This window comes from Castor canadensis, chromosome 11 (assembly GCF_047511655.1).
Source record: "Castor canadensis chromosome 11, mCasCan1.hap1v2, whole genome shotgun sequence".
NCBI lineage: Eukaryota > Metazoa > Chordata > Mammalia > Rodentia > Castoridae > Castor > Castor canadensis.
In genome coordinates, this window is record NC_133396.1 from 33,919,209 (window position 1) to 33,943,350 (window position 24,142).

Sequence of the window (24,142 nt, forward strand, 5' to 3'; positions counted from 1 at the left end):
AATATGCTTGTGTTTAAAACATTCTATACTTCTACTAATATTACTAGTATTAAAAAACATAGGATCCTTTTAAGATTATAAGATAAAACTGATACAAAAGTATAATGTCCACAGACTATGTGGGGGCGGCACTGCATGCTCTCCACTTTTAAGATTTACTAAATATTTATATTGTGCATTGTTTTAATATACTTGTTATATAATACATATTTATATTAAAATAGAAGTATTTCTTACAAAGTCTAAAAATAAAAAAAGCATTTCCCTTCTACAGTCTGTTGTCGGAAGGGCTTTGTTTTTAAAAAACAGAATGATCTCATAGAAGAAAAATGTGGGAGGACACTGTCATGTTTCCAAACAGTGAAATACCAGTTAGGGGCTGAGGGTGTAGCTCAGTGGTAGACTAGTTTACACAAGTCCCTGGGTTCAATCCCCTGAACCACAAATCAAAATAGAACAGAACATATGTATATCAGATAAGAAATACACTTTGAATTTCATTTTCTCTTACAAAACCCATGACTTCATACTCACTTTCCCATTTTAAGTGTACTTCTCCACCATCTTCATTATTTCTTGACTTTGTACTATAGATTTTGGAAGACACTGATCCCACACTGATCCTAAATTTTTTTTTGTTGGGGGATGAGAATGAAGTGGATACAAATACATCAGTTTATTCAAGTTCCTGACAGAACTCAAAGCTCACCAACCCACCCAGAACCATCCCCAAATCCCTGAGCTAGTAATGGAGTTGCACTCCTACCCACCACCAGAGAGCACCAACCTCCTCATCATTCAGACTGAAAAGTCCCTTACCTGGTGGAGCCCTGGCCAGGGCTGGGTGACCCAGGCGGTCCCTGTGCATGACTTGACATCAGGAAAAGTGCACTACTTGGCTGTATGACTTTGGCTGGGGCACTGGACTCCCTAGACCTTCCCTGGCTGAGAAATGAAAGGACTGAGCTAGAAGCGCTCTTAAAAGGGTTTTTTTTTTTCTTTTCTTTTCCAGTTTCCAAGTTCAGATTTCTAAAAATGCTCTTGGGAAATTTTTAGAAGTTAGAAGCTAGCCACAAATGAAATGCAGTTTTATCAGACAGAAACCTGTCCCTGGACTGTTACAGAGTCTGTCCTCCCCACAATACCATAAATCACAGGTGATGGTTCACATGAAGGTCCTGTTCCTGTTCTTCCATCAGAACTCTCTGGTACCAGGCCCACTGTACCATCAGTGACAGCACAATAACTAACACTTTTAAAGATGCTCTTTTAAAGATGCTGGAATCCTGCAGAGCATTCTGAGACTTTCTGGACACTGACTTATTAGACTTGGCACATGGTAATCTCTCTGGACCAGGCTTCCTCATTTGGAAAATAAAGAAGTCTTTTTCCCTCAAATATCCCATGATTATATATATATTGTCATCTATTAAACAAATTCTTCAAAAATATGTAATCTGAGACACAGATATGAATTCCCCATTGTCCAGAATACACTATTCCCTAGCTACAATAAAAAGCAGAGAAGTCAGCAGCTCTGATCAGCTTCTAAAGAACTTTTTGGCAACTACTATCAAGAATCTTTAAAATGTTCAAAGCCTTTGACCTAGCAATTCTGCTTCTGGGAATCCATCTGAGGATATAATCCAAGAAAAAAAAAACCCAAAAAACCCACTTTGTTTATAAATCACTGTGGCCTTGTTCCTAACAAAATAAAGAATGAAACAAACTAAAATTCAATTATGGGGGAAATCCAACAATTTCAAAATAAGTTTACAGTCTTTAAAAATAGCAAGGGGGGGCCTGAGTTCAAACCTCAGTACCACACACACACACAAAAAAAAAATTTAATAAAAATAGCATGGAACAATATTCATGTTCTAATGTAAAGTGAAAAATCAGGATATAAAATGGCCTACACAAGCCAGGTATGGTGCAGAATCCTAGCACTCAAGAGGTTGAGGCAGGAGGTTCTTGAGTTTGAGGCCATCCTAGACTACATAGCAAGATGCTGTCTCAAAAAAAACAAATAAGTGAATAGTTATAAAAATAAATACACCTATAATAGTTGTAGTTTTTTTTTTTTTTTTTTTTGCAGTACTGGGGTTTGAACTCAGGGTTTTGCACTGTACTGCTTGATATGTGCCTACAGTCCTTTCTTTTTTGCTGTGGTTGTTTTGGAGATAGGATCTTACTTTTGTCCAAGCCAGCCTGGCCATGGAGCACCACACCCAGCTTTTTTTCACTGAGAGGTCGTCTTGCAAACTTTTTTGCTTGGGCTGGCCTAGAACCATAATCCCCCCAATCTCAGCCTCCCAAGTAGCTTGAGATAACAGTAACAGGTGTGTACCACTGTGCTAAGCTATTGATTGAGATGAGAGACTTGCAAATGATTTGCCCAGACCGACCTTAAATTGCTGTCCTTCCGATCTCAGCCTGAGTAGCTAGGATTATAGGAGTGAGTCACTGGTGCCCAGCTAGAGTTTTATTTTGTATTTGGAGGGTTTTTTTTTTTTTTTCAGTACTGAGCTTTGAACTCAGGGCCTTGAGCTTGCTAGGCAGGCAGTCTACCACTTGAGCCATACCTACAGCCCATGAAGTTTTATTTTTTAAACCATACAGAAAGCCTAGGTTAATAGATAGCAAAACGTTACTTTTCTTTCATCTGTTTATTTTTTGTTGTTGTTCTTTTGGAGGAAGAGGGTGAAGCTGGCCAAGGATGTAAGTGTATATTGTTCTTTGTCACGTAGTAACTCTATACCCCATCTGTTTCTATAAATGACATGAGTATCAAACCTGTTTATGCCAGTTAGGTGATTCTTTATAATTCTTTTCATCAATGTAAAACACATAGATCTAAAACATCCTAGCATTTTCCTTCTTTCTCCCTAATATACATACATATTTACCAACATAAAAGGAACAGGAAACTATTTTGAGATAGGGTCTCCTTATGCATCCCAGGTTGCCTAGAACATTTTATGTAGCCCAGGCTGGCCTCAAAGTTGAGATTTACCTTCCAGATGCTGGGATTATAGTCATGTACCACCATGCCCTAGTTATTAGTCTCAGTCACCATTGGAGGTGGAGGGCAAAAAGTTATTTTTTCTAGAACTGACTTCAAAGCTATGGATTAGTGCTGCCATTTACTCATACAAAAGAAAAATCAACACTGGTACAGTAATCTATCTTGAAAAACATTTATAAGAGATAACAAGTATCAGCAAGGATAGGAGAAAAGGGATCATTTTCTTGGTTGGAATATAAATTAGGATAGGCATTAGAGAAACAGTACAGAAGCACCTCTAAAAATTAAAAGTGAGCTTGGTACTTCACACCTGTAGTCCCAGCTACTCAGGAAACTAAGACTAGAGAAACACTTGAGCCCAGGAGTTTGAGATCAGCTTGGGCAACATAGTAAGATGCTGTACCAGAAAAAAAAAAAAGGCACAATTGCTCATGCCTACAATTGTAGCTACTTGAGATGTGGAGATAGGAAGGATCATGGTTTGAGGCCAACCTGGACAAAAACTTAGACCCCATCTCAACCAATAAAAGGTGGGTATGGTGGCTTGCACCTGTGATCCCAGCTACATGGGAAGTGTAAATAGGAGAAACATAATCTAGGCCAGCCTGGGCATAAACACAAAACCCTATCTAAAAATAACTAAAGTAAAAAGGGTTGGGGTATGACTCAAGTGATAAAGCACCTGCTTAACAAATACAAGGCCCTGAGTTCAAATCCCAGGTTCAGAAAAAAAAATTAAAAAGAAAACTACCAATGATCCAGCAATCCCATTACTGGTACATATGCAAAGGAACTGAAATGAGTTTGTCAATGAGATATTTACATATGAGATATTACAATGAGATAAATATGGGAGTCCATATTTATCCCACTATTCGCATAGCCACGATATGAAATCAGCCTAGCTGTCCATCAACAGGTGAACGGATAAAGAAAATGGTGGCCACACCTATAATCCTAGCTACTCAGGAGGCAGAGATCAGGAGGATCGAAGTTTGAAGCCAGCTTGGGCAAATAGTTCATGAGACCCTATCTCGAAAAACTCTTTACAAAAAAAGGCTGGTGGAGTTGCTCAAGGTGTAGGCCCTGAGTTCAAACTCCAGTACTGCAAAAACAAAACAAAACAAAAAACAAAAAAAAAAAAATGAAAGAAAGAAAATGTGTTATCTGGGCTGGCTCAAGAGATAGAGCACTTATCTTGCAAGTGTGAAGCCCTGAGTTCAAACCCTAGTACCACAAAAAAGAAAGTCTAGAAAATGTGAGGTGTACGTGTATATATAGTGTATAGATGTACATATACACAGTGGAATACATTCAGTTATTAAGAAAAATTAAATCCTGCAATTTGTAACGTGGATGAACTTGAGGGGATAGATTTAGTGAAATAAACCAGTCATAGACAAATACTATATGATCTCACTCATATGTGGAATCTAAAAATGTTCTTGGCAGGGGATAGTGGCACATGCCTGTGATTCTAGCACTCCAGGGGCTAAGGCAGCAGAATCACAAGTTCAAGACCAGTCTGGGTCACATAGCAAGACCTTGTCTCAAAAAAAAAATTACTAAAAAAAAAAAAAAAAAAAAAAAAAAAAAGGTTGACTTCATAGAGGTAATAGAGTGGTAGTTACCAGGGGCTGCAAAAAACAAAACACTACACCATAAGTTAGGTGTGATGTGCATACCTATAATTCTAGCACTCGGGAGGTGGAGGCAGGAGGATCATGAAATTGAGGCCACAATGGGCTACACAGTAAGACCCTGTCTCAAAAAGAAAAAAAAGCCAGGTATTCTATGTTCCTGTGTACCAGAAATTAAATTAATTGGAAGACAGGGTTATTTACTTAGTTTGTTTATTCTTGCAGTACTGGGGTTTGAATTCAGGGTCTCACACTTGGTAGGCAGGTGCTGTACCACTTAAGCCACTCTGCCAGCCCTGTTTTTGTGTTGGGTATTTTTGAGATAGGGTCTCACAAACTATTTGCCTGGCTGGCTTTAAACCATGATCCTTCTGATCTCTGCCTCCTGAGTAGCTAGGATTACAGGCATGAGCCACCAACACCCAGCCTGGCATTTCTTTTTATAAGAAAAATTACACAGTTTTGGATAGGCAAGATTTTTGCTTTTCACAAATTTTGTCTGATTAACCTGCTTGCCATTTTGCCTGTGATATCTCCTGTTAAGTTTCCATTACATTGCTCTCTCCACTGGCTTGGCAGAGAGAACCTGCCATGACCCATTTCTGTGTTGCTTTTCTTGATTATTCACAGACCCTTTGTCACTAGACACATGAAGATCATTAAGTGGCCTCGGGGCAACATAAGAGTCTAAAGGCACAGTGACACAAAGAGCAGTAAAATGTTACCCACCTACTATTTTGGATCCTGCTTCCTTCTAAAGTGTCCTTGGCTCCATGAGTGGCCTGAAATTGTTCATTTGTGTTCTGTTTTCCAGAACCACAAAGAGTTGGCAGCTTAAAAAACAATAAACATGTTTTAGTACTTGATGAGGGAGTTCTCTTCACTCTCACAATCTATTTGGAAAGCCATTTTTGCTAAATGTGTAGAAATAATCAGACCTACTCTGGTAATTTCCCTTTACTTGTTTCTAAAAACCCATCTCTTACCTGGAGGCCTTTGCCCAGAAATGTTGGCCCCAAGAACCCAGTCCAGACAGAGTATAAGTGGAAAATGAGCAGACAAAATAGAAATCAAAGATCCAAACAGTTTACTGAGCATTTTTCCCCAGCACTAATATGAAGGCAGCAGATGTATGGCAGAAGACCTGGGGGCCTTGGGTTCTAGGCTAAGCCTTACTCATACCACTCTAAGAGAGGCTTGTACTTCAGTTTCCTCATCCATAAAATGGGGACAATAATACTTATCAGTGGGCATGCTATAAAAATAAAATATGATAAAATAAACTTGGTAATACTTTGAAAACAGCAGAAGAAAAATAAATGAAAGTCTACGTCCTTTATGAAAAAGAGACAATTTGGAACATGCTCATGCAAGTTTTAACATAATTTTAGCAATAAGCATTTACATTTCCTAGTTACTTGCAGCAAATTAGCAATGAATGTAGGGTTTGGGGATGGCATCAAGATATAGGAGAGTGAGAGAAGGCATAAAAAATGAAGTGTGAGCTCCAGAGGCCTTTGAGTAAGGGCAAGTACTCATCAGGAGGGCTGAAGATAGGCTAATGATAGGGCACTTAACTAGCAAGCTCCAGGCCCTGAATTCAATTCCCAGCACCACAGAAAATTTTAAATGAAAATAAAAATAAAAGAAATGAATTTTAATTGAAAATTCACTTGGTAGAAATGCCTTATCTCCTGATGGTGCTAGAAAGAGGGCAAACTTTTTAAAGAAAAAATAAAAATGGCATAATTGTTTTATTCATAGTCACATATACTAGAAGATGCTTTCTAAGGATGGTTGCCATCAATTCCCTCCCTCCCTGTCTTCTCTGTTACTCCTCCCAGAAAGACTTAGAGTCTATTTCCCTCCTTTTGAATCTAGACTGGCATTGTGACTAACTTCTCTCTCTCTTTCTCTCTCCCTTAGTTTGGGGGAGGACACGGTCTCACTCTATAGTCCAGGCTGGTATCAAACTTGTGATCCTCCTGTGTCAGCCTCTCAAAGGCCTCATGACTTTCTTTGACTAACAGAAAGCAGTGGAAGTGACACTAGGCCAAGACTACCTTTTAAGAGGTCTGGCAGTTTCAAGTTTCACTTGGAAAGCCAGTCACCATAGTGTAGAGAAACTTGGATGAGATTATTGAATGATGAGATGCCAATGCAGAGAAAGGAGCTATGTGGAGGCTCCAGACATGTTAAGTGGAGGCTTCTTGGGCCTCCTTGCCCAGCTCAACCTCGAACAGAGTGAGTGACTGCAGGTAATGCCACATGGAACAGAATCATCTAAGTGAACTCTGTCAAATTCCTGACCCAGAGAATTATGAGAAATAATTAAATCCTGTTATATTAAATGACCTTTTTTTGGGTGGGGGCTATTGTTTTACAATGCAGTAGATAATCAAAACATATTTTAAAAAAGTGGCTCACACCTGAAATCCCAGCTACTTGGGAGGCAGAGATTAGGAGGATGGCAATTCAAATACTGTCAGGGCAAAAAGATAGCAAGACCCCCATCTCAACCAATAAGCCAGGTGTGGTAGTACACACCTGTGATACCAGTGATGTGGGAGGCCACAGGCAAAAGGATAAGATCTGAGGCAGGCCTTGGGCAAAAATGCAGGATGCTATTCAAAAAATAACTAAAGCCAAAAAAAGGCTGAGGCATGGCTCAAGTGGTAGAGCACCTGCCTAGCAAGCAAGCACAAAGCCCTGAGATCAAAACCCATTACCATCAGAGAGAGAGATTATTTCTAATGGTTTTCTAGTAAATCCAAATTTTCAGTGGAAACAGATATCAAGTCTAAATAAAGTCTTTGTGCTTTCTTTATATAAAAACAATGATAGCTGGGCATGGAGGTACATGCCTGTAATCTTATTACTCAGAAGACTGAGGCAGAAGGATTGCAAGTTAAAGACCCATAGTGAGTGCTAGGCCAGCCTAAGCTGTACACAAAGAAAGGAGAGAAGGAAGGAGAGAAAAGGAAAAAGGAAAGGAAAGAGGAAAAGAACAAGGAAAGGAAGGGAAGGGAAGAGAAGAAAAGGGAAGGTGAAAGCAAAGGGGGAGGGAAAGGGAGAGAAAAGGGAAGAGGGGAGAGGACAGAGGAAAGAAAGGGGAGAAGGGAAGGGAGAAAAGAAGGGAAGGGAGGGAGGGAGGAAGGCTGGCCCTAACTAGGAGTTAGGAGGGTCCCAACTAGGTTAGACCTTAACAGTAGCACTACAAAATAGAGCTAGAGTCATCTGTACTATGGCAATTTTTTTTTCAGCACTGGGAATTTGAACTCAGGGCCTCACACTTGCAATGCAGGTGCTCTTACCACTTGAACCACACCACCAGTGATTTTCTTGTGATGGGTATTTTCAAGATAGGGTCTGGTGAACTATTTGCCCGAGGCTAGCTTTGAACACTCATCCTCCTGATCTCTGCCTCCTCAGTAGCTAGGATTATAGGCACCTGGCCTGTGAAGATTTTTAAGAGTAATAAAACCCGGTGCAAGCTGTCCTACTTTTTAGCACCATGGGCCATCAATTTTAAGCAATTTCAATAATATAATCCCCCTTCCAGTGGGGTGGACCTCTCCTACCACACTCCCACTTGGTAACACCACTGGATCTCAGGAAGTGTAAGTCACTGAGTTTGAGCTTCATGCTGTGTAACATGATGGAGTTGATCCATGTCTTAAGAGGTCTTCTAGCTCAAGAGGCAGCCAGCTCTCTGTGAACTTGTTTAAATTCATCATTCATTCCCTCAGTCCTTCAGTGATCATTTAAGTATTTTGTATGTGCCAGGTACCATGCTAGGTGCAGGGGCACAGAATGAGTTAGACCTCAACCCTATCCTTAAATAGCTCACAGAGGAACCACTCTGCAACATCACCAGCTTTAAGCAGGCCTGCCAGGCCAGCTTCTAATGTGTCTGCTCACCTCCACTGAAGTGCCCTCTTTGAAGAACAGGTCCTCAGACCCCCACTAGTGTTGGAGCCACTTATGGGCTTAGCTGGGGGCTTATTCATTATTATATTCCAGGGTCTAATATAGTCTCTGTCTTTATAAATGTTTTTGAATAAATGAATGAATAAAAAAATGAATGAATAAGCTATTTAGAATGGGGATTAATATCTGTCCAAAATAGCTAATACAGTAAGTTGAACCATGTGAAATAGCTAATACTTGATTATTTTAGCCTATAAAACAAACTTCATATGGTTCAGTCTAACACATGAATTTGCAGAGAAGGATATGGGCTGTGCACTGAGTCTGGAATAGGGACTAAAGATCTACCTTGTAATAGAGGGGGATAATCTGATTAAAGCATTATATATGCATGTCTGAAATACCCAGGTGAAACCCTCTTGAACAATCAATATACACTTTAAAAAAATGAAGGATAGGAAGGTAAAACAGGTCCTGTCCAGGGATGGGTACCAGTGGGAAGGGGGAAGGTAAATGGAGAGGGTGAAGGATAAACATGGTGGATGTATTTTGTATTCGTGTATGAAAATGGAACAATGAAACTTGTTGAAATTGTTCTAAGAAGGGGAGAAGGGTAATGAGGGAAAACAATGGAGGAGGTGAATCTAATTAGATATATCATAAGCACACATGTAAATGTTACAATGTAGCTCCTGTACAACTATTATATGCAAATAAAAGTTACAAAAAAAAAAAAGTAAAAGAGGGCTGGGACTTAGCTCAAATTGTAGAGTGCCTGCCCAGCAAGCATGAGGTCCTAAGTTCAAACCCAGTACCACAAAAGAAAAAAAAAAAATCTGCTTCCTTTACTTCCACCAATGCCCCTTACCAGCAGCATTCATGCACTTAAAAAAAACCCCAAAACTACCTACCTTGGGAACTGGGGACATGGCTCATGTGGTAGAGAGCTTGCTAAGCAAGCTCAAGGTCCTGAGTTTAATCCCTAGTACTGCAAAAAAAGAAAAAAAAAATCTCTACCTTGGAGTCCCTCCTTGAGGCCTTATTTCCAAAGCCAAAAGGACCTTTCTTTGAGCTAATTGCATTTATGTGTCTGTACTTGCACATAGGTCAGAGACAATGTTGGGTTCCACTTAGGCTGCTCCCTCCTCCCTCTTTCATTTACCTGATGGCTTGTCCCTGACTGGTCCTCAGTGCTTTCTTCAGAGACTTGGGTTAAAGGTTTCCAACTATGCCCACTTTGTTTCTTAGGCCTTTTGCCAAAATGTCCCCCTTCAAAGTCTCTCACTGTTCTTGGAGACCTGGATAGGGTTGGGCAATTGCCACTGGCACCCGGCTGCTGGCCCTGTGATAGCTGCATGACAGGAGGAATGTAGTTCAAAGATGGAGGACCTATAGCTGAAGGTAAGTCATGGACATTTGCAAACACTCTTGAAGTTTCCCACAAAGTCCTGCGCTCCTCCTGCTCCTTCTGTAACAATTCAACTTCATCTAGTTTCTGCTCGATACTCCTCAGCAAATCAGCATTGTGGTGCATTAACGTCTGTGAAATCTTTAGGTTCAGCACACACTTACTGATGTACTCCTCAGTCATGGACCTGCTGCTCACTTTTCTCTTCTCTTTTCTGGTTGGCTGAGATATTCTGAGTGAACCAAATGAATCATTTTGCCAATCCCAGTCCCCAAAAGACAACTCTTTGTCAACTTCTGAAAAGCTCTCCTCTTCATTGCAAAAACAGTGCACCTCTCTTTCCATCTTATCCAACTCTTCTTCCAGGGATTGCAGCTCATCTACCTGGTTTGGTTTCTCTTCCTCAAGAGATGAAGTAGTTTCTGGGCACTCATCATCTTTATAAGCTCCCATGTTCACACAGCCTGAGTAAATTTCATTGATTTCAAAGCTACAGAGGCTTTCCTGACTTGCATTATGACTCTTCACCTCTTCTGCCTCAAATGGAGAAAGAGAAGGAAACTCCTGGGCCAGACTTGGATCCAGGGACTGAGGAGCTAGTGTTTCCTCAGTGGGAGAAGAGCAGTCCCTTGGTGAATGGAGCTGACTGTCTGTTGAAAAGAACAGCAACATGCAACTCGTTAAAATGCTGACACTCAGTAGGTAAGCAGCCTTGTTTTTGGAAAAAAAGCTTTTATTTTCCAATTCCCTTCCTAGGGACGTGAGATCCTAGTGGAAAACCACTGGATATACTCTATAGAGGGTGAAAAGATATTTCTAACATAGGTGACAGTTCATGGGGTGAGACAGAAACCTGGGGGCAGGGGAGGGGGACAGCTGTTAAATCCTAAGAGAAACATTCTAAGTTTCATTTACAGTGTGTTCAAAACATATTTAACTATCAGAATATGCAAATTACAGATACCTAGATCTCAAGGACTACACCAGTAACTTTCTTCACATACAAAAGAGTGTAACTATTTGTGTCAGTTAGAGTTATGCTCTTAGTGAGCATCTGATAACAGTAGTCAAGACATAGCCCAAGAAGCAATTGCATCATGGGAGGAATAAATAACAAAAAACAATGCCAAAGCTGATCTATACACCATTCTTGGTTACTGGTGAATAGCTTGCAGAAAATGGGATGAAGGAGACAAATAATCAGAGCTTGGAGGACCACTCTGAAAGCTCCCTAAACCTTGTGTTCTCATCTGTAATGGGATAACATCAAGCTTCATGACTGTAAGAACTTTTCCAGCTCCAAATGCTAAGGTTTTCAAGTGAACTAACAAGCAATAAAAGTTGTAAGGAAATACTGAATGTAAACAAATTGTTTCTAGGTGACAAAATTAAATTGGTAAGGAATTTTCTCTGTACTGTTGCAAATTTTCTATAGTGAGCATACTGTAGGGATTTGTTGTTTTGTTTTTGAAACATGGTCTTATGTTGCCCAAGTTGGCCTTTAACTCCTGGGCTCAAGCAATTCTCAGGCTTCAGTCTCCAGAATAGCTGGGATTACAAGAGCATGCCAATATGTCTAGCTAGTTAGTAGATAGTTGTTCTAAATATTTTTAAATAATTTTTGTTAGTTAAATAATTAGACAAATTCTTAAGAGTAATCATTCTAGAAACAAATTCATAACTGCAAGAATCTTGATTTTCCCTAGCATAAGTCACATGTACAATTTGGAGTAAGTGATTAGTTGCAGCTCATGTGACTCTCAAAACTACTGTCAATATGATGCTTAACTCGAGTTATGGGCATACCCATTTCCTTTAGCTCTTTGATTTCCAAGTCTGGGACTTCTTTTTGATGGTCTGAGGTTAGTCCCAGATAGATATTGACATCGTTTTGGGGTTCATAGGGTTCATATCCCTGCACCTTGGGGCTCTCAGCTGGCTGAGTTCTCTGGGATCCAATAAACTCCTGTAACACAGGAAATATTGTCAAGGTCATATTCACAGTCATCTGAATGTCACTGGTTATTTTAAAAGCTCAGCTATAAATCAGATAAATCCCCTCTTAAATCTTATTGGATAAACTGACTTATAGTCCTAACTAGCTAATTTGTTTTCATTTCATTCCTTTGAAAGCAGTAATAACCATCATTCATTGAATCTTCACTATGTGAACCTCCCCAGGTCCTCTCTTCAATTCCCTGCTGCCCTCATCAAGTTAAGCAGTTAGGCTTTTTTCAGAAATATTGTATAATAAAATGAGGATTTCTAAAACGTCTTAAAACTGAATCTCTGGCTTCTTCTAGGTCTCTAACTCCCTACTTCCCTGAGAGAGGTAAGCAGAAATAAACTCCCAACAACTTCCAGACTTGCCTTTAGATCATTCTTCAGAATATACCGGATATCTTGAAGGTTCATAGTTCGGTCTCTCTGCTTGACTTGGATGCCCGACTTAACAATGTCGTAGTAAGGTTTCGGAAGCCTGACATCCGCTTCTAAATAATTTCCCAAGACTATGGCTTCTTTAACAACTGAGCCATCTAAGCCATTCCAGGGTATGTTGTCTATAAGGAAAAAGTCACAGGAAGGAGTAACATTAAAAAAATCAGATGGGCTGGTGGAGTGATTGAAGTGGTACTCTGTGTACGTGTGTGTGTGTGTGTGTGTGTGTGTGTGTGTGTGTGTGTGTGTGTGTTTTGAAGGAATCCTTCTGTCTTCAGTTATGTTACTACTTCACATTAGTCCTATAGGTTTGAAAGAGCTTTCATTTCTTTCAGGTGACACTGTTTAAACATCTTCTGGCCCTGAGTGTATTTAACTTGATATTCTCAGAGGCCAGTCTTCTCTTTAAAGAACACATCACCAGGCTGGCAGAGTGGCTCAAGTGGTACACCACATGCTTAAAAAGTGCAAGGCCTGGAGTTCAACCCCTAGTAACACAGAAAGCGAGGGGCACATCACAGAGCTCCTTAAGTATTGACACCAATATTCAGTTTAAAAACTTTGCTGCAGGCCTGGAGTGGCTCATGTGGTAGAGTGCTTGTCTAGTAAGTGTGAGGCCTTGAGTTCAAACTCCAGTACTGCCCCCCACAAAAAACTACTTTGCTTCATAGGTTAAGGGTGTAGCTAAGTGGTGGAGGTTCTCGCCTGGTATTTGTAAGGCCCTGGGTTTGATCCCCAGTACTGAAGGAAAAAACAACAACAACATAACTTTGCTTGGGTTAAATGCAGTATCATTAACAATCAGATATATAGGTTTTGCTGAGTCTTAAAGAGAAAGATAGCTGGGAGACTACCTTATATCTTATACACAGAGGCTTCTTGAAGAGATCTTTTTCTAATTCCCACATTTTTCATAAAACTAATTCCTGGGCTTTGCTCAAATGTGAATGTGCTCCTTGATCACCTGTCAAAATCTCTTGCATGATCATTGAATAGCTGTAGATGTCCGACTTCACCGTGGCTGCCTTCTGTAAGATCACTTCTGGTGCAGCCCAGTTGTACAGCTGGGTGGGAAGGGGTACTCGAGTCAGATCCCTATGTACACCGCTGTCCTGGCTAAGGAAGGAAACACACAGGCAGGGCTCATGTCTTAAGGGGTCAACGGATCACCACACAGAATATCCAAATGTTTGTCTGTGAAGACTGGCAGTTTCCTTAAGCTTCTGGAAATGTAACTAGAAACTGAGCTAACCCAATACCTGCAGATTTTGTTCTGATACCTACAATTCCTTACCATCTCGATCTACTCTGGCCCTTTCTACCCCTACACCTCATCTGACTACTTTCTCCCACTTACCCACCCAAGTCCCAGGGGCCTTTTTTCAGCTACTCTGGCATGCTAAGCACATTACCACTACCAGTCTTTGTATCAGCTACTCCTTCTGTCTGGGATGCTCTGCCCACAGATCCTAGAGTGAGTGGCTGCTTCCAGTGACTGAGGTATCAGGTTGAAGCCTCCTCAGGGAACTATTGTCTACAGAATACTTACTATCTGAAATACTTTGTTCATTTTATTCTATTATATTTCCAGTGTTCTAAATCACTATATCCTCAAGTGTACACTTGATGCTTGCTGTTAAATACTCTTTCAAGACAATCCCCCCACTTCCATCCAGGGCTGGAGGTGTGGCTCAAGTGGTAGAGTGCCTACCTAATAAGTGCAAAGCCTGGAGTTCAAAACCCAGTACCAAAAAAAAGAGGTTCTGCTGGAAAAAAAACATTACTTAGGAAAGTTTTCTCAAAGTCTGAGAAGCCTATCCTTATGTCAGACCAGCAAAGAACTTATTGTCTCTTGCTTTCAAAAACTTAATTCTTAATTATCAACTCATCTGATTAACATAATAGCTGTGGGCAAAAGTTAGAACTAACTTCACCCTGAGGCTTCTTGTTGGTCTAGGCGACATTTAGGATGCTCTGACCTAGCTCTTAGGGGGTTTGGTAGGGAAGATGAAGTATTCAGGCAAATCAGTGATAGGCATTAGTGAAGTTATAAAATCTACTACTGGACAGTTAGGTGTGGGTTGGTATAGTATGAACAGCATGGATATGCATGCAAATTTAATATGCAGATATATACATTTAATATATGAATTTGGTGTATTCATTATATAATTTTAGGTTAATACAAATTATATTAGTGTTATAGAAAAAGCAATAGTTGATGTGTGTATGTGTGTGTGTGTGTGTGTGTGTGTGTGTGTGTGTGTGGTGCTGGTGATCAAACCCAGGGCCTTATGCATGCTAGGCAAGTGCTCTATTATTTCTACATCCTTAGACCCCAGAAAAAGCAGTGTAGTATTTTATTGTCAGAGATAGATTCTGAGACGCTAATATGCAGCTCTTCAAGGTGGAGGACAATTCTCCAATGAAACACCCCCTCAGGCCTCTCAGGCTTGTCTAAAGCTCTGGTAAGGAACAAGTCACTTATAACCAGAATTCAAATCCTTTCTTTGATTTCCTCTTACCTTCTTCTCTTACAGTCCTTTCTTCTTTCTCTGTTAAAGCTAGCTGGGAAATGGTGGGAGAAAGTAGTTCAGTAGTAAAACATTCACCTAGCATATGAGAGGCCCTTTGTTCAATCCCCAACACAGCACAGCACTTAAAAAAAAAAAAAAACTTAGCCGGGAGTAGAGGTCTTCTTTTCTGGCTGTCACTGAAGGACAGATGTTTTCTGGTGTCAACATTTACATCATTAAAATTACATTTGGCTGCAGCTATGTGACACCACTTGTAAGATCAATTCCATCTCTAAAAATTACATTAAGGAAGAGCTGAAAAATAGGAAAATCTGCTGTACCATTTCTACACTAAGAAATGGAGTGCTACCCTTGATGCTGACATTAAACAAACTAATGTGTCCAATAGAATGTTATCAAAAATAAGTGTAGAATTAAAAGCCATTTTGAATTTTTGGATCATCAACTCATGTTATCAGGTTAAAAAGAAAGGTATATTAGCTGGGCATGGTGTTACATACCTATAATCCCAGCACTTGGGAGGCAGAGACAGGAGGATCATGGGTTTGAGGTCAATCTGGACTACATAATGAGAGCCTATCTCCAAAAAAAAAAAAAAAAAGAAGGAAAAGAAAAAGGCCAGGTATAGTGCCTCATGTCTGTAATTCCAGCTACACAGGAGGTGGAGACAGTAGGATCACAGTTCAAGGCCATCGGGGACAAAAAGCTAGTGAGACCCCCCCCCACCTCAACCAATAAGGCTGGGTGTGGTGGTACGCACCTATCATTCCAGCTTTGCAGGGGTATTAACAGGAGGATCACAGCCCCAGCAAAAACAAGAGATCCTACTGAGAAATAACTAAAACAAAAAATGCTGGGGGTATAGGTCAAGTGGCAGAGTGCCTGTCTAGCAAGCACAACGCTAAGTTCAAATCCCAGTAATGATGCAAAAAACAAGATGAAAGGGATGGAAGTACCCTCTACATTATACATATGAAGAGAGCATAATGAAACCCATTAAACACTGTTTGAAAGAGAGGGGGAAAAGGTAGAGGAGTAATGGGAATATAATGAAGGGGGTGAACTTTTCAAGGTATATGCTTTATGCATGTATAGAATTATCACAATGAAATTCCCTCATATTATTCATGTATGATAAATAAAAAATAAAATAAAAAAAAAAAAGAGAAAGGCAGGCAAGCTGTATGGCTAAAACAACTTGTTCACTGACATTTCTGCCTGACGCTCCATTCTGAGGCCAAGAGAATTCACATCTTTCTACCATGCCAGAGGGGCTTTCAGTGGCCATAATTACCTCCTTTCCTTCACTTGGCTGGCTGTTGACCCCAGTTTCTCAGTGCATTTCACTTCTTTTCTTTCCATTTTGGCTCCCTGGTTCATTAAATACCCTCTTAAGCTGATCTTCACACACTCAACCTCCAATCCCTCCAGCCTCTGTGGTCTGGAGGCATTTTCTTCTGTCTGACTGACCCCAGCTGTGCCCCTAACCAACCAACTGGGTCAGTTATCATCCCTTCATCCCTCTGGGTCTCGGTTTCCTCATCTATAAAAGGAGGAAATATAGCTCAGTGGTAAGAGTACTTGCTTAGCATTCGTGAAGTCCTGGTATTGATCCCCAGCACCATCATTTAAAAAAAGAAGCATCCATTGTCGGTGGCTTACACCTGTAATCCTAGCTACTAGGAGGCAGAGATCAGGAGGATCAAGGTACAAAGCCAGCCAGGGCAAATTCTTGGGATTCCGTCTCAAAAATACCCAACACAAAAAAAGAGCTGGCAGAGTGGTTCAAGTGGTAGAGCACCTGCTTAGCAAGCCTGAAGCCCTGAGTTCAAACCCCAGTACTGCAAACTGCATGTGTGTGTGTGTGTAAATAAGTAAGTAAATAAATAATTTAAAAAGAAGAAAAGGGCTGGGGACCCGTGGCTCATGCCTGGAATCCCAGCATCTTGGGCCAGCCCGGGCAAAAAAAGTTTTCAAGACTCCACCTTGACAGAAAAAAAGCTACATGTTGTAGCTCACACTTGTCATCCCAGTTACAGTTATAACAGGAAGGGTAAAATAGAAGGATCAAGGTCCAGTCTGGTCTGGGCAAAAAGCAAGATCCTATCTCCAAAATTTCCAGAATTTAAAAAAAAAGGAAGGAAGGAAGGAAGGAGGGAGGGAAGGAGGGAAGAAAAGAAGGAAGGAAGGAAGGAAAGAAAAGAAAGGATACAGTTGGGCCAGGTCATCTCCAAAGCTCTATTTTCCTCCAAGGGTCACATTTCCATGACAGCAAAAGCAGAGGAACCGACAGGCCTTCTTTCTTCTTCTCAACAACAGACAGCATTCTATCACTGACCAATAGCTTCAATTTTGTCAGCCTTCCGGAAGTCTTTGGTGGTATTGGCTATTGATATAGCTAAGTCCAAATCCCTTAGCTTCCACTGCTCTGGAACACATAGCCAAAGCAGTCAACCCTGCTCTGGACCATTTTGAGTTTTTTTCTTCATAAAGATTCATCCAACACTGGCTGAAGACTTACTATGTAGCAGGCCTTAAGATGGACTGCTGAAGATAGTGCTGAACAAGACTGGGCTCCTGCCCTCTGGGAGGTGGCCTCCTAGCCAGAGCTGACACACTTGTATAGCAACAGCTATAGTACACTTCAGTATTAAGGGTAAGGGGAAGAAGATGCACAGTGCCTCAGGATGAGGGCACCAGAGCAGGCTTCATGAATGTGCTGAATTGGTCTGAAGTGAGTTTAAAAGGAGAACTAGGCACGAGCAGGTATTCCAGATGTGGGGAGCAGCACTGAAGTGGCTGCAAATGACCAGGATGTTGTGGGAAGGGATGAAGTTGACACTGTGAATAGAGCCCCACATGGGAAGCGTGCCCATCTGGAAAGACTTTCACACCTGCAAAAAGTGCCTGGAATTAATCTTGCAGGAAATGAGGAGACCTTGAAAGGTTGTTTTTGGTTTTGGGGTTTCTTTTGGTACAGCGCTGGGGAGTGAACCCAGGGTCCCACATATGCCAGGCAAGCTCCTTCCCTGAAAGGTGTTTTTTTGCTTATTTGTTTTTGTGGGACTGAGGCTTGAACTTAGGGCTTCACACTTGCAAAGCACTCTACCGCTTAAGCCACACCTCCAGTCCAATTGCTCTGGTTATTTTGGTGATGGGGTCTTGCAAACTATTTGCCTAGGCTGGACAAGAACCATGCCTATCATTGCTTTATGGGGCAGTAGCCTGGATAAGTTCTTGGTGACCAAAGAAGGGCAACTTTGCCTACTATGCACTTTATCAAAAGAGCAGGGAAGTAGCCAGGCACCGGTGGCCCACACCTGTAATCCTAGCTACTCAGGAGGCAGAGATCAGGAGGATCAAAGTTTGAAGCCAGCCCGGGTAAAATAGTTCACGAGACCCTATCTCGAAAAAACCCATCACAAAAAGGGGTGATGTAATAGCTCAAGGTGTAGGTACTGAGTTAAAGCCGCAGTACAAAAAAAAAAAAAAAAAAAAAAGAGAGAGAGAGAAAGCAGGGAAGAAGGAATCATGGAGGTATAGGGGTCCATACTGCAATGTTTTTGTGGAACATGGTGAGGTGAGTGCCTTTCAAGATTACTGGTCCCTGAGTACTGGTGATTCACACCTGTAATCCTAGCTACTTGGGAGACTTAAATTGAGAAGATTGAGGTTTGAGGCCAGCCCAGGCAAATAATTCAAAAGACCCCTTAGCTGGGTGATGGTGACTCATGCTGGTAACCACAGCTACTCAGGAGGCAGAGATCAAGAGGAACAAAGCCAGCCTGGGCAAAATAGTTCACGAGACCCATCACAAAAAATGGCTGGCAGAGTGGCTCAAGGTGTGGGTCCTATGTTCAAACCCCAGTACCACAAAAAAAAGAGAGACCCCCATCTCCAAAATAACCAGATCAAAATGGACTGGAGGTGTGGCTTAAGTGGTAAAGCATCTGCTTTGCCAGTGTGAAGCCCTGAGTTCAAACCCGATCCCACCATGGGTTTTCCTTATACATTTAGCCTGGTCCATCAAGGAACTTTCTGGAACAGTACTTGTGCCAGTTCCTTCCAGTTCTATTTAGCATTTTTGTTACTGTAGTTATACCTTAGATTCTGATGTAATTGTGGGTTTTTTTTTTTGTTGTTTTTTGTTTTTGCAGTACTGGAGTTTGAATTCAGGGCCTACACCTTGAGCCACAATGCCCTTTTTTATGATGGGATTTTTCGAGATAGGGTCTTACAAACTATGTGTCTGGGATGGCTTTGAACCACAATGTTCCTGATCTCTACCTCCTGAGTAGCTAGGATTATAGGTGTGAACCACCGGCACCCAGACCTGGTGGAACTTAACTTTTATTATTATTATTATTAGGATATATTCATTGTACAGGGGGGATTCATTGTGACAATTCCAAATAGGCTTATATTGTACATTGGTTACACTGTCCCCACCATCTCTCCCCCTCAACCCCTCCCCACCCCACTTTAAGCAATTGCAAGAGATTCCATTGCTTTATTTCATATAGATATATGAAATATATCATGTTCCTTTATCACAATATCCCTTCGTTCACCCTCCCCACCACATACAATGTACCAGTTTTACAGTCCTGTCTTTTGTTACTAATTTCTAAGTCAATGGAACTTGGAACTTTTCTTTATATAAGAAAATTATGACTTTGTTCAAAACTTGTTTGAATTACTTATTTCTTACCTGATTCCACTTCACGTTCACTTATGGATAAGCCATTTTACTATTCCAGGGCCTCAAATTCCTGGGGGTTTGGACTTAAGTGGTTTCTTAGGATTCACAGTTCTGTCACGTGCTCTAACTGAAGGCATGGACTCTTCTGATATGCATGGATCCTTTACTACTTTTGTCTATGGAGAACTTTCATCAATATTCTCAAAGTGGTTTGTGCTCCACAAAAGGTTAAGAACCATACAACATCAGTTGACCTTTTCAATCACAAATAGGACTTGAAAATACTCACTTTGAAGCAATGTGAGAAAAGTTGAGTGGGGAAGCAGCATTCCTTGTGAACTGAGGATAGACAACGTCTCATTATTTTATCCTCCATGAGGCATAACCCTCCCCCATTGATGGAACATTAATCTTCCTCCGTCTTTCTTCAGAATGACATTTGCAGTCTGGAGGCATGGCTCAGGTGGTAGAGCACCCACCTAACAATCGCAAAGCCCTGAGTTCAAGCCCCAGTACCACCAAAACAAAACAAACAACAAAAAAACCCTACATCTAGAATAACATTTGGGGGCAATAAAAGTTGTCTCTGACATTTTTATGAAAGAATAAAAGAAAAAGAAAAAAAAAAAAACTTCCACAGCATCCCAGTGGCTTAGAATAAAATTCAGACTCCTCACCAAGGCCCACAAGACCAAGCACAATCTTTCCCCTGTCCTCCTTTCCAGGCAAAGAGACAAGAAGCACTCAAGTCTGAGGAGGTGAGAATCTTTCACTTTCATTCACTTGAAAAGCATGCAGAGTGCCCATTGTGTGAAGGCCTGTTCTAGGCATCTGGGATACAGCAGTGAATAAAACAAAACTGTCCTCACGGAGCTTTGCATCTAGTGAGAGAAGTAAACATACAGAATACTTGAGCAGCAAAGACCTGCCGCCTGCCAGTGCCAGGGATAGTTGGGGAGAGACAAGGAAAAACAAACGTAGATAGGGCTAAGCAAGGCATCTGCCCAGTGGCAGGGGCCTCTCACAGAGCAGAAGCAACACTGAGCCAAAGACTCAGAGCTGTGGATGGCATCAAAGATATGCAGGAGAGATCCTACCTCCTGAGTCACGGGGTCAGCCCCCAACTCTCAGGAGGTCTTAGACTCCAGCCCAACAGGAAACTAAGCCCATCACCAGCCCTTGAATGAGGGAATTGTTTGAGTTCCTTTCTCACTGTGCTGAGCCCCTTGAGATCAGGGAACACCTTTAGAACTCCATGGAAGGTATAAGAAATCCATCACGTTCTCCCTCCTATAGCTATGGCAAGTTTCCCTGGCCTTCCTGCAATAAGATGAGGCCCAGTCACTGCAAAGCAGGGGCCTTCCTGAAATAAGGTGAGGCCACTTCAGGGTGGCCTCAAACCCTACTGTGCACCCCTCCATACTTTCTCTTGCTTCCTGGCCAGCAATACAAAGAATGGAATGAAGGACTGAAACCTTGGGGAGACAGAGCCACTGATATGGAAAACATGTAACAGTGCCACCTTTGACACACACATTAGATTGCAAGATAAGAAATATACCTCAGTTGTGCTAAGTCACTGAAAATTTTAGAGTGGTTAGTTAGAGCCTTTCACACGTTGGCTAACGTGGGCCCTTATATGTTAGTTGTTTATTAAAGTAAGAATGTCCTGAGCAGAAGCAACTTTCTCAAAGCCTTGGCAGATAGGTAAAGCATCTGAAAAATCTCTTCCACCACTGATAAACAGTAGTGGAATTTCCATCAATAAGAAGGACTCCTGTCCACATTAAGTTCTGTCTCTAGTTCCAGCATTGAATGCTTGTATACAACAAGCATTTGCATGCTAAGACCACACAGCGAGCATGCTGGTAGGACTACTTGATTTCATGCCAGTCTTTTCCTCATTATGTGCATTTATATAAGTGGTGTTCCTATTGTTTGTTCCTTTGTTATCTATAGTTATGTCTTAGTTTCTCAATTATTAGTAGGGCTGCTCTAGACTTTGGCTTTTATTATACACTATAATCTTTATTACACTGTGTAATCTTACCCTGCTAAAAACTGACCTTCTGAGGCTAATCAGGTAGCTAAGCCGCCTTGTTAAAATCAGAGGCTGTGCTGATATATATAAAAAGGCTGCGTTGTTTTTTCCCTCTTGTAGAGAAGACTTGGGCTTTGCTAACCTCCTTTTCTAGCTTTTTTCTCTGTCTCTGGGTATGGTTAGTTGGTTGAGGTCACTTGTGTCTCACTACCAGGTGCATGGTCTGTTACTTCTCCTCCAGGTCACTTTCATATTAAAATTTTATAAAATTATATAAAAATAAGAGCTTTGTTAAGCGTTTGAACATGAACTTTAATGTCAACAGTGTGAGTTAAAAGAATTTCTTATTAAATAATGGAAGTGGGTTTTTTTATGTAAAATGGATTAAGTTCATCTGGATTTAAAATTACTGATAGTGATTTATAAAACATTTAAATAAACTGAATTAAATTTAAAAAAAAAAAAAAAAAAAGTTCTGTCTCTACAGCAAAGGTCCTCAAGGGAGACCCTCTTCAGGAGGAAGCCACACTAGAGGTTGTACCCACCTTTCCATCATGTACTCCAGATTGGTCAGCCTAGCTTCCCCCGTGGAAACTATGTGGACGGCATAGGAGCTGAGGGAGCGGTGGACAAACCCCCAGGAGTGCAGGTATCTCAGGGCATCAGCGACCTGGAGCAGTAAGTGCACAATCACTTCCATGTGCAGCACTGGGAACTGCGACCTCTGCAAGTGAGAGAGAAAGCACAGGAGCAGAAGGCAAAAGCCTCCTGATGCTATAGGATCACCTGTCATTTCCAAAGTATTTTCACCTAATTCTCACAGCCACCTGGGATCCCCATTTTAAGATAGGGAACCTAAAGCTCAGTGAATGTAAGTCATTGACCTACAGTCCCATTGATCCTAACCTGGGCTCCTTTCCTTTAACTGTGCTGAAGGGCAAAGGAGAACATTCTCAAAGCCTGGTATATGCATCCAGGCTCAGCTTTAATTGTCAGTGGAGGTCTGCCTACTACCACCAGTAGATGTTCCTTAGCCCCTCCCTATCCAAATCCATGCTGCTGTGAGAAACTAGAATTTCAAAGCACCCTGAAGGATGCAGAGAATCAATCCATCCCTATCCCAGTCATATGAACTAGAAGATAATCTTAAAAGGAGAGAAATTCCCTCACACCAATGTAGCTGCTCATGTGTCTACTCCCCACAAATGGCATTTTAAGGCAATGCCCTTAGCCAGGGAAACAAAAGGAAATACTAATACAGAATTCTAATAGGAGGTCTTTGGGCAAGAGTAATGGCATCTGGGAGGAGGGCCCTTCCTTGAGGGTCTCTCTTCACTCCCACCCCGTGTGGGAGTAAAGAACAAGTCAGGGAGAAAGAAAATCCTTCAGGGGTTCTCTGAGGCCACATGCCAGCCCAAAGCACACTTGCCAGGGAATCTGTTGGCGATAGAGGATATTCCCCCATCCCAAAGAAATTTGAAAGGTGAAAGGAAGTAATAAGGATCTCTACATAAGCAAATAAGAATAGAATACAAAATATAGAAAATAAATCCAGTGACCAATGGCTTGGCTAGAAAAGTTCTTCAGTGGCAGAACTGAGAGCTGGGTGTGGTGGAACATACTTGTAATCTCAGAACTCAGGAGGCAGAGGCAGATGGATCAAGAATTCAAGGCCAAAGATGAAAAAAAAGAAAAGAATTCAAGGCCAACCTGGGCTACACAGTGAGATCCTGTCTCAGAAAAGGAGGGGGGAGGGCAAGGAAAGGCTGGAGAAATGGCTCAAGTGGTAGAGCACCTGCCTAGTAAGCATGAGGCCCTGAGTTCAAACTCTAGTACTACCAAAAAAATAGCCAGATACAGTGATGCACACCTGTAATCCCAGCACTTGGAAGGCTGAGGTAGGAGGATTGTGAATTCACAGTCAGATTGAGCTACATAGAGGCCAGCCTCAGCTCTACAGAGAAACTCTTGCCTCAAAAAACCAAAACAATAACAACAACAAAAACAGGATTAACAACAAAATCACATTATTTCCAACCATTTGCTTATCAGCCTAAAGTGGCACATTATATAGCCCCCAAAAGTAAAGGGATTTAGAGATTTATCTTCCATGCACAAATGCAGACTCTGCATCAGAACGGGGGAGAGAAAAAATGGGGAGGGCGGCTAGGGGGAAATCTGTTGAACAGCTATTTACTCGTTCATGGAGGACACTAAACAGTGTGCCGATCGTGACACGCTCATATACAAGGCGGATCTTCTCCAGGTCCTGGGACAAGCATACGGCCATAAGCTGCAGCAGGTGGGGGTGTCGCAGCTTGCTACAAAAGAAAAGAAGCTTCAGAAGGGACATAGGAGAACATGATGAAACATGGGTTTTGTTCTTCTAGGCCCTTTGAACACATTTTAAATAAATA

General features: G+C 41.4%; 1 protein-coding gene across 11 annotated transcripts in view; it reads right to left on the reverse strand.

Moving 5' to 3' along the window:
- Tex14 (testis expressed 14, intercellular bridge forming factor) overlaps window positions 1–24,142 on the reverse strand; it is an 89,329-nt gene that overhangs the window by 25,397 nt on the left and 39,790 nt on the right. For 10 of the 11 annotated variants that reach the window (XR_012438642.1, XM_074046195.1, XM_074046186.1 and 7 more), the window contains 9 exons: window positions 23,923–24,046; window positions 22,271–22,449; window positions 13,410–13,561; window positions 12,377–12,567; window positions 11,813–11,972; window positions 9,761–10,656; window positions 5,398–5,501; window positions 820–945; window positions 535–623 (listed from right to left, as the gene is read on the reverse strand). Coding sequence is in view for 10 of the 11 variants with exons in the window: in XM_074046195.1 (XP_073902296.1) it covers window positions 535–623; window positions 820–945; window positions 5,398–5,501; window positions 9,761–10,656; window positions 11,813–11,972; window positions 12,377–12,567; window positions 13,410–13,561; window positions 22,271–22,449; window positions 23,923–24,046 (2,021 nt within the window). In the remaining variant the exon portion in view is untranslated. The remainder of the gene's footprint in view (window positions 1–534; window positions 624–819; window positions 946–5,397; window positions 5,502–9,760; window positions 10,657–11,812; window positions 11,973–12,376; window positions 12,568–13,409; window positions 13,562–22,270; window positions 22,450–23,922; window positions 24,047–24,142) is intronic. The other variant, XM_074046190.1, reaches the window with a different exon arrangement.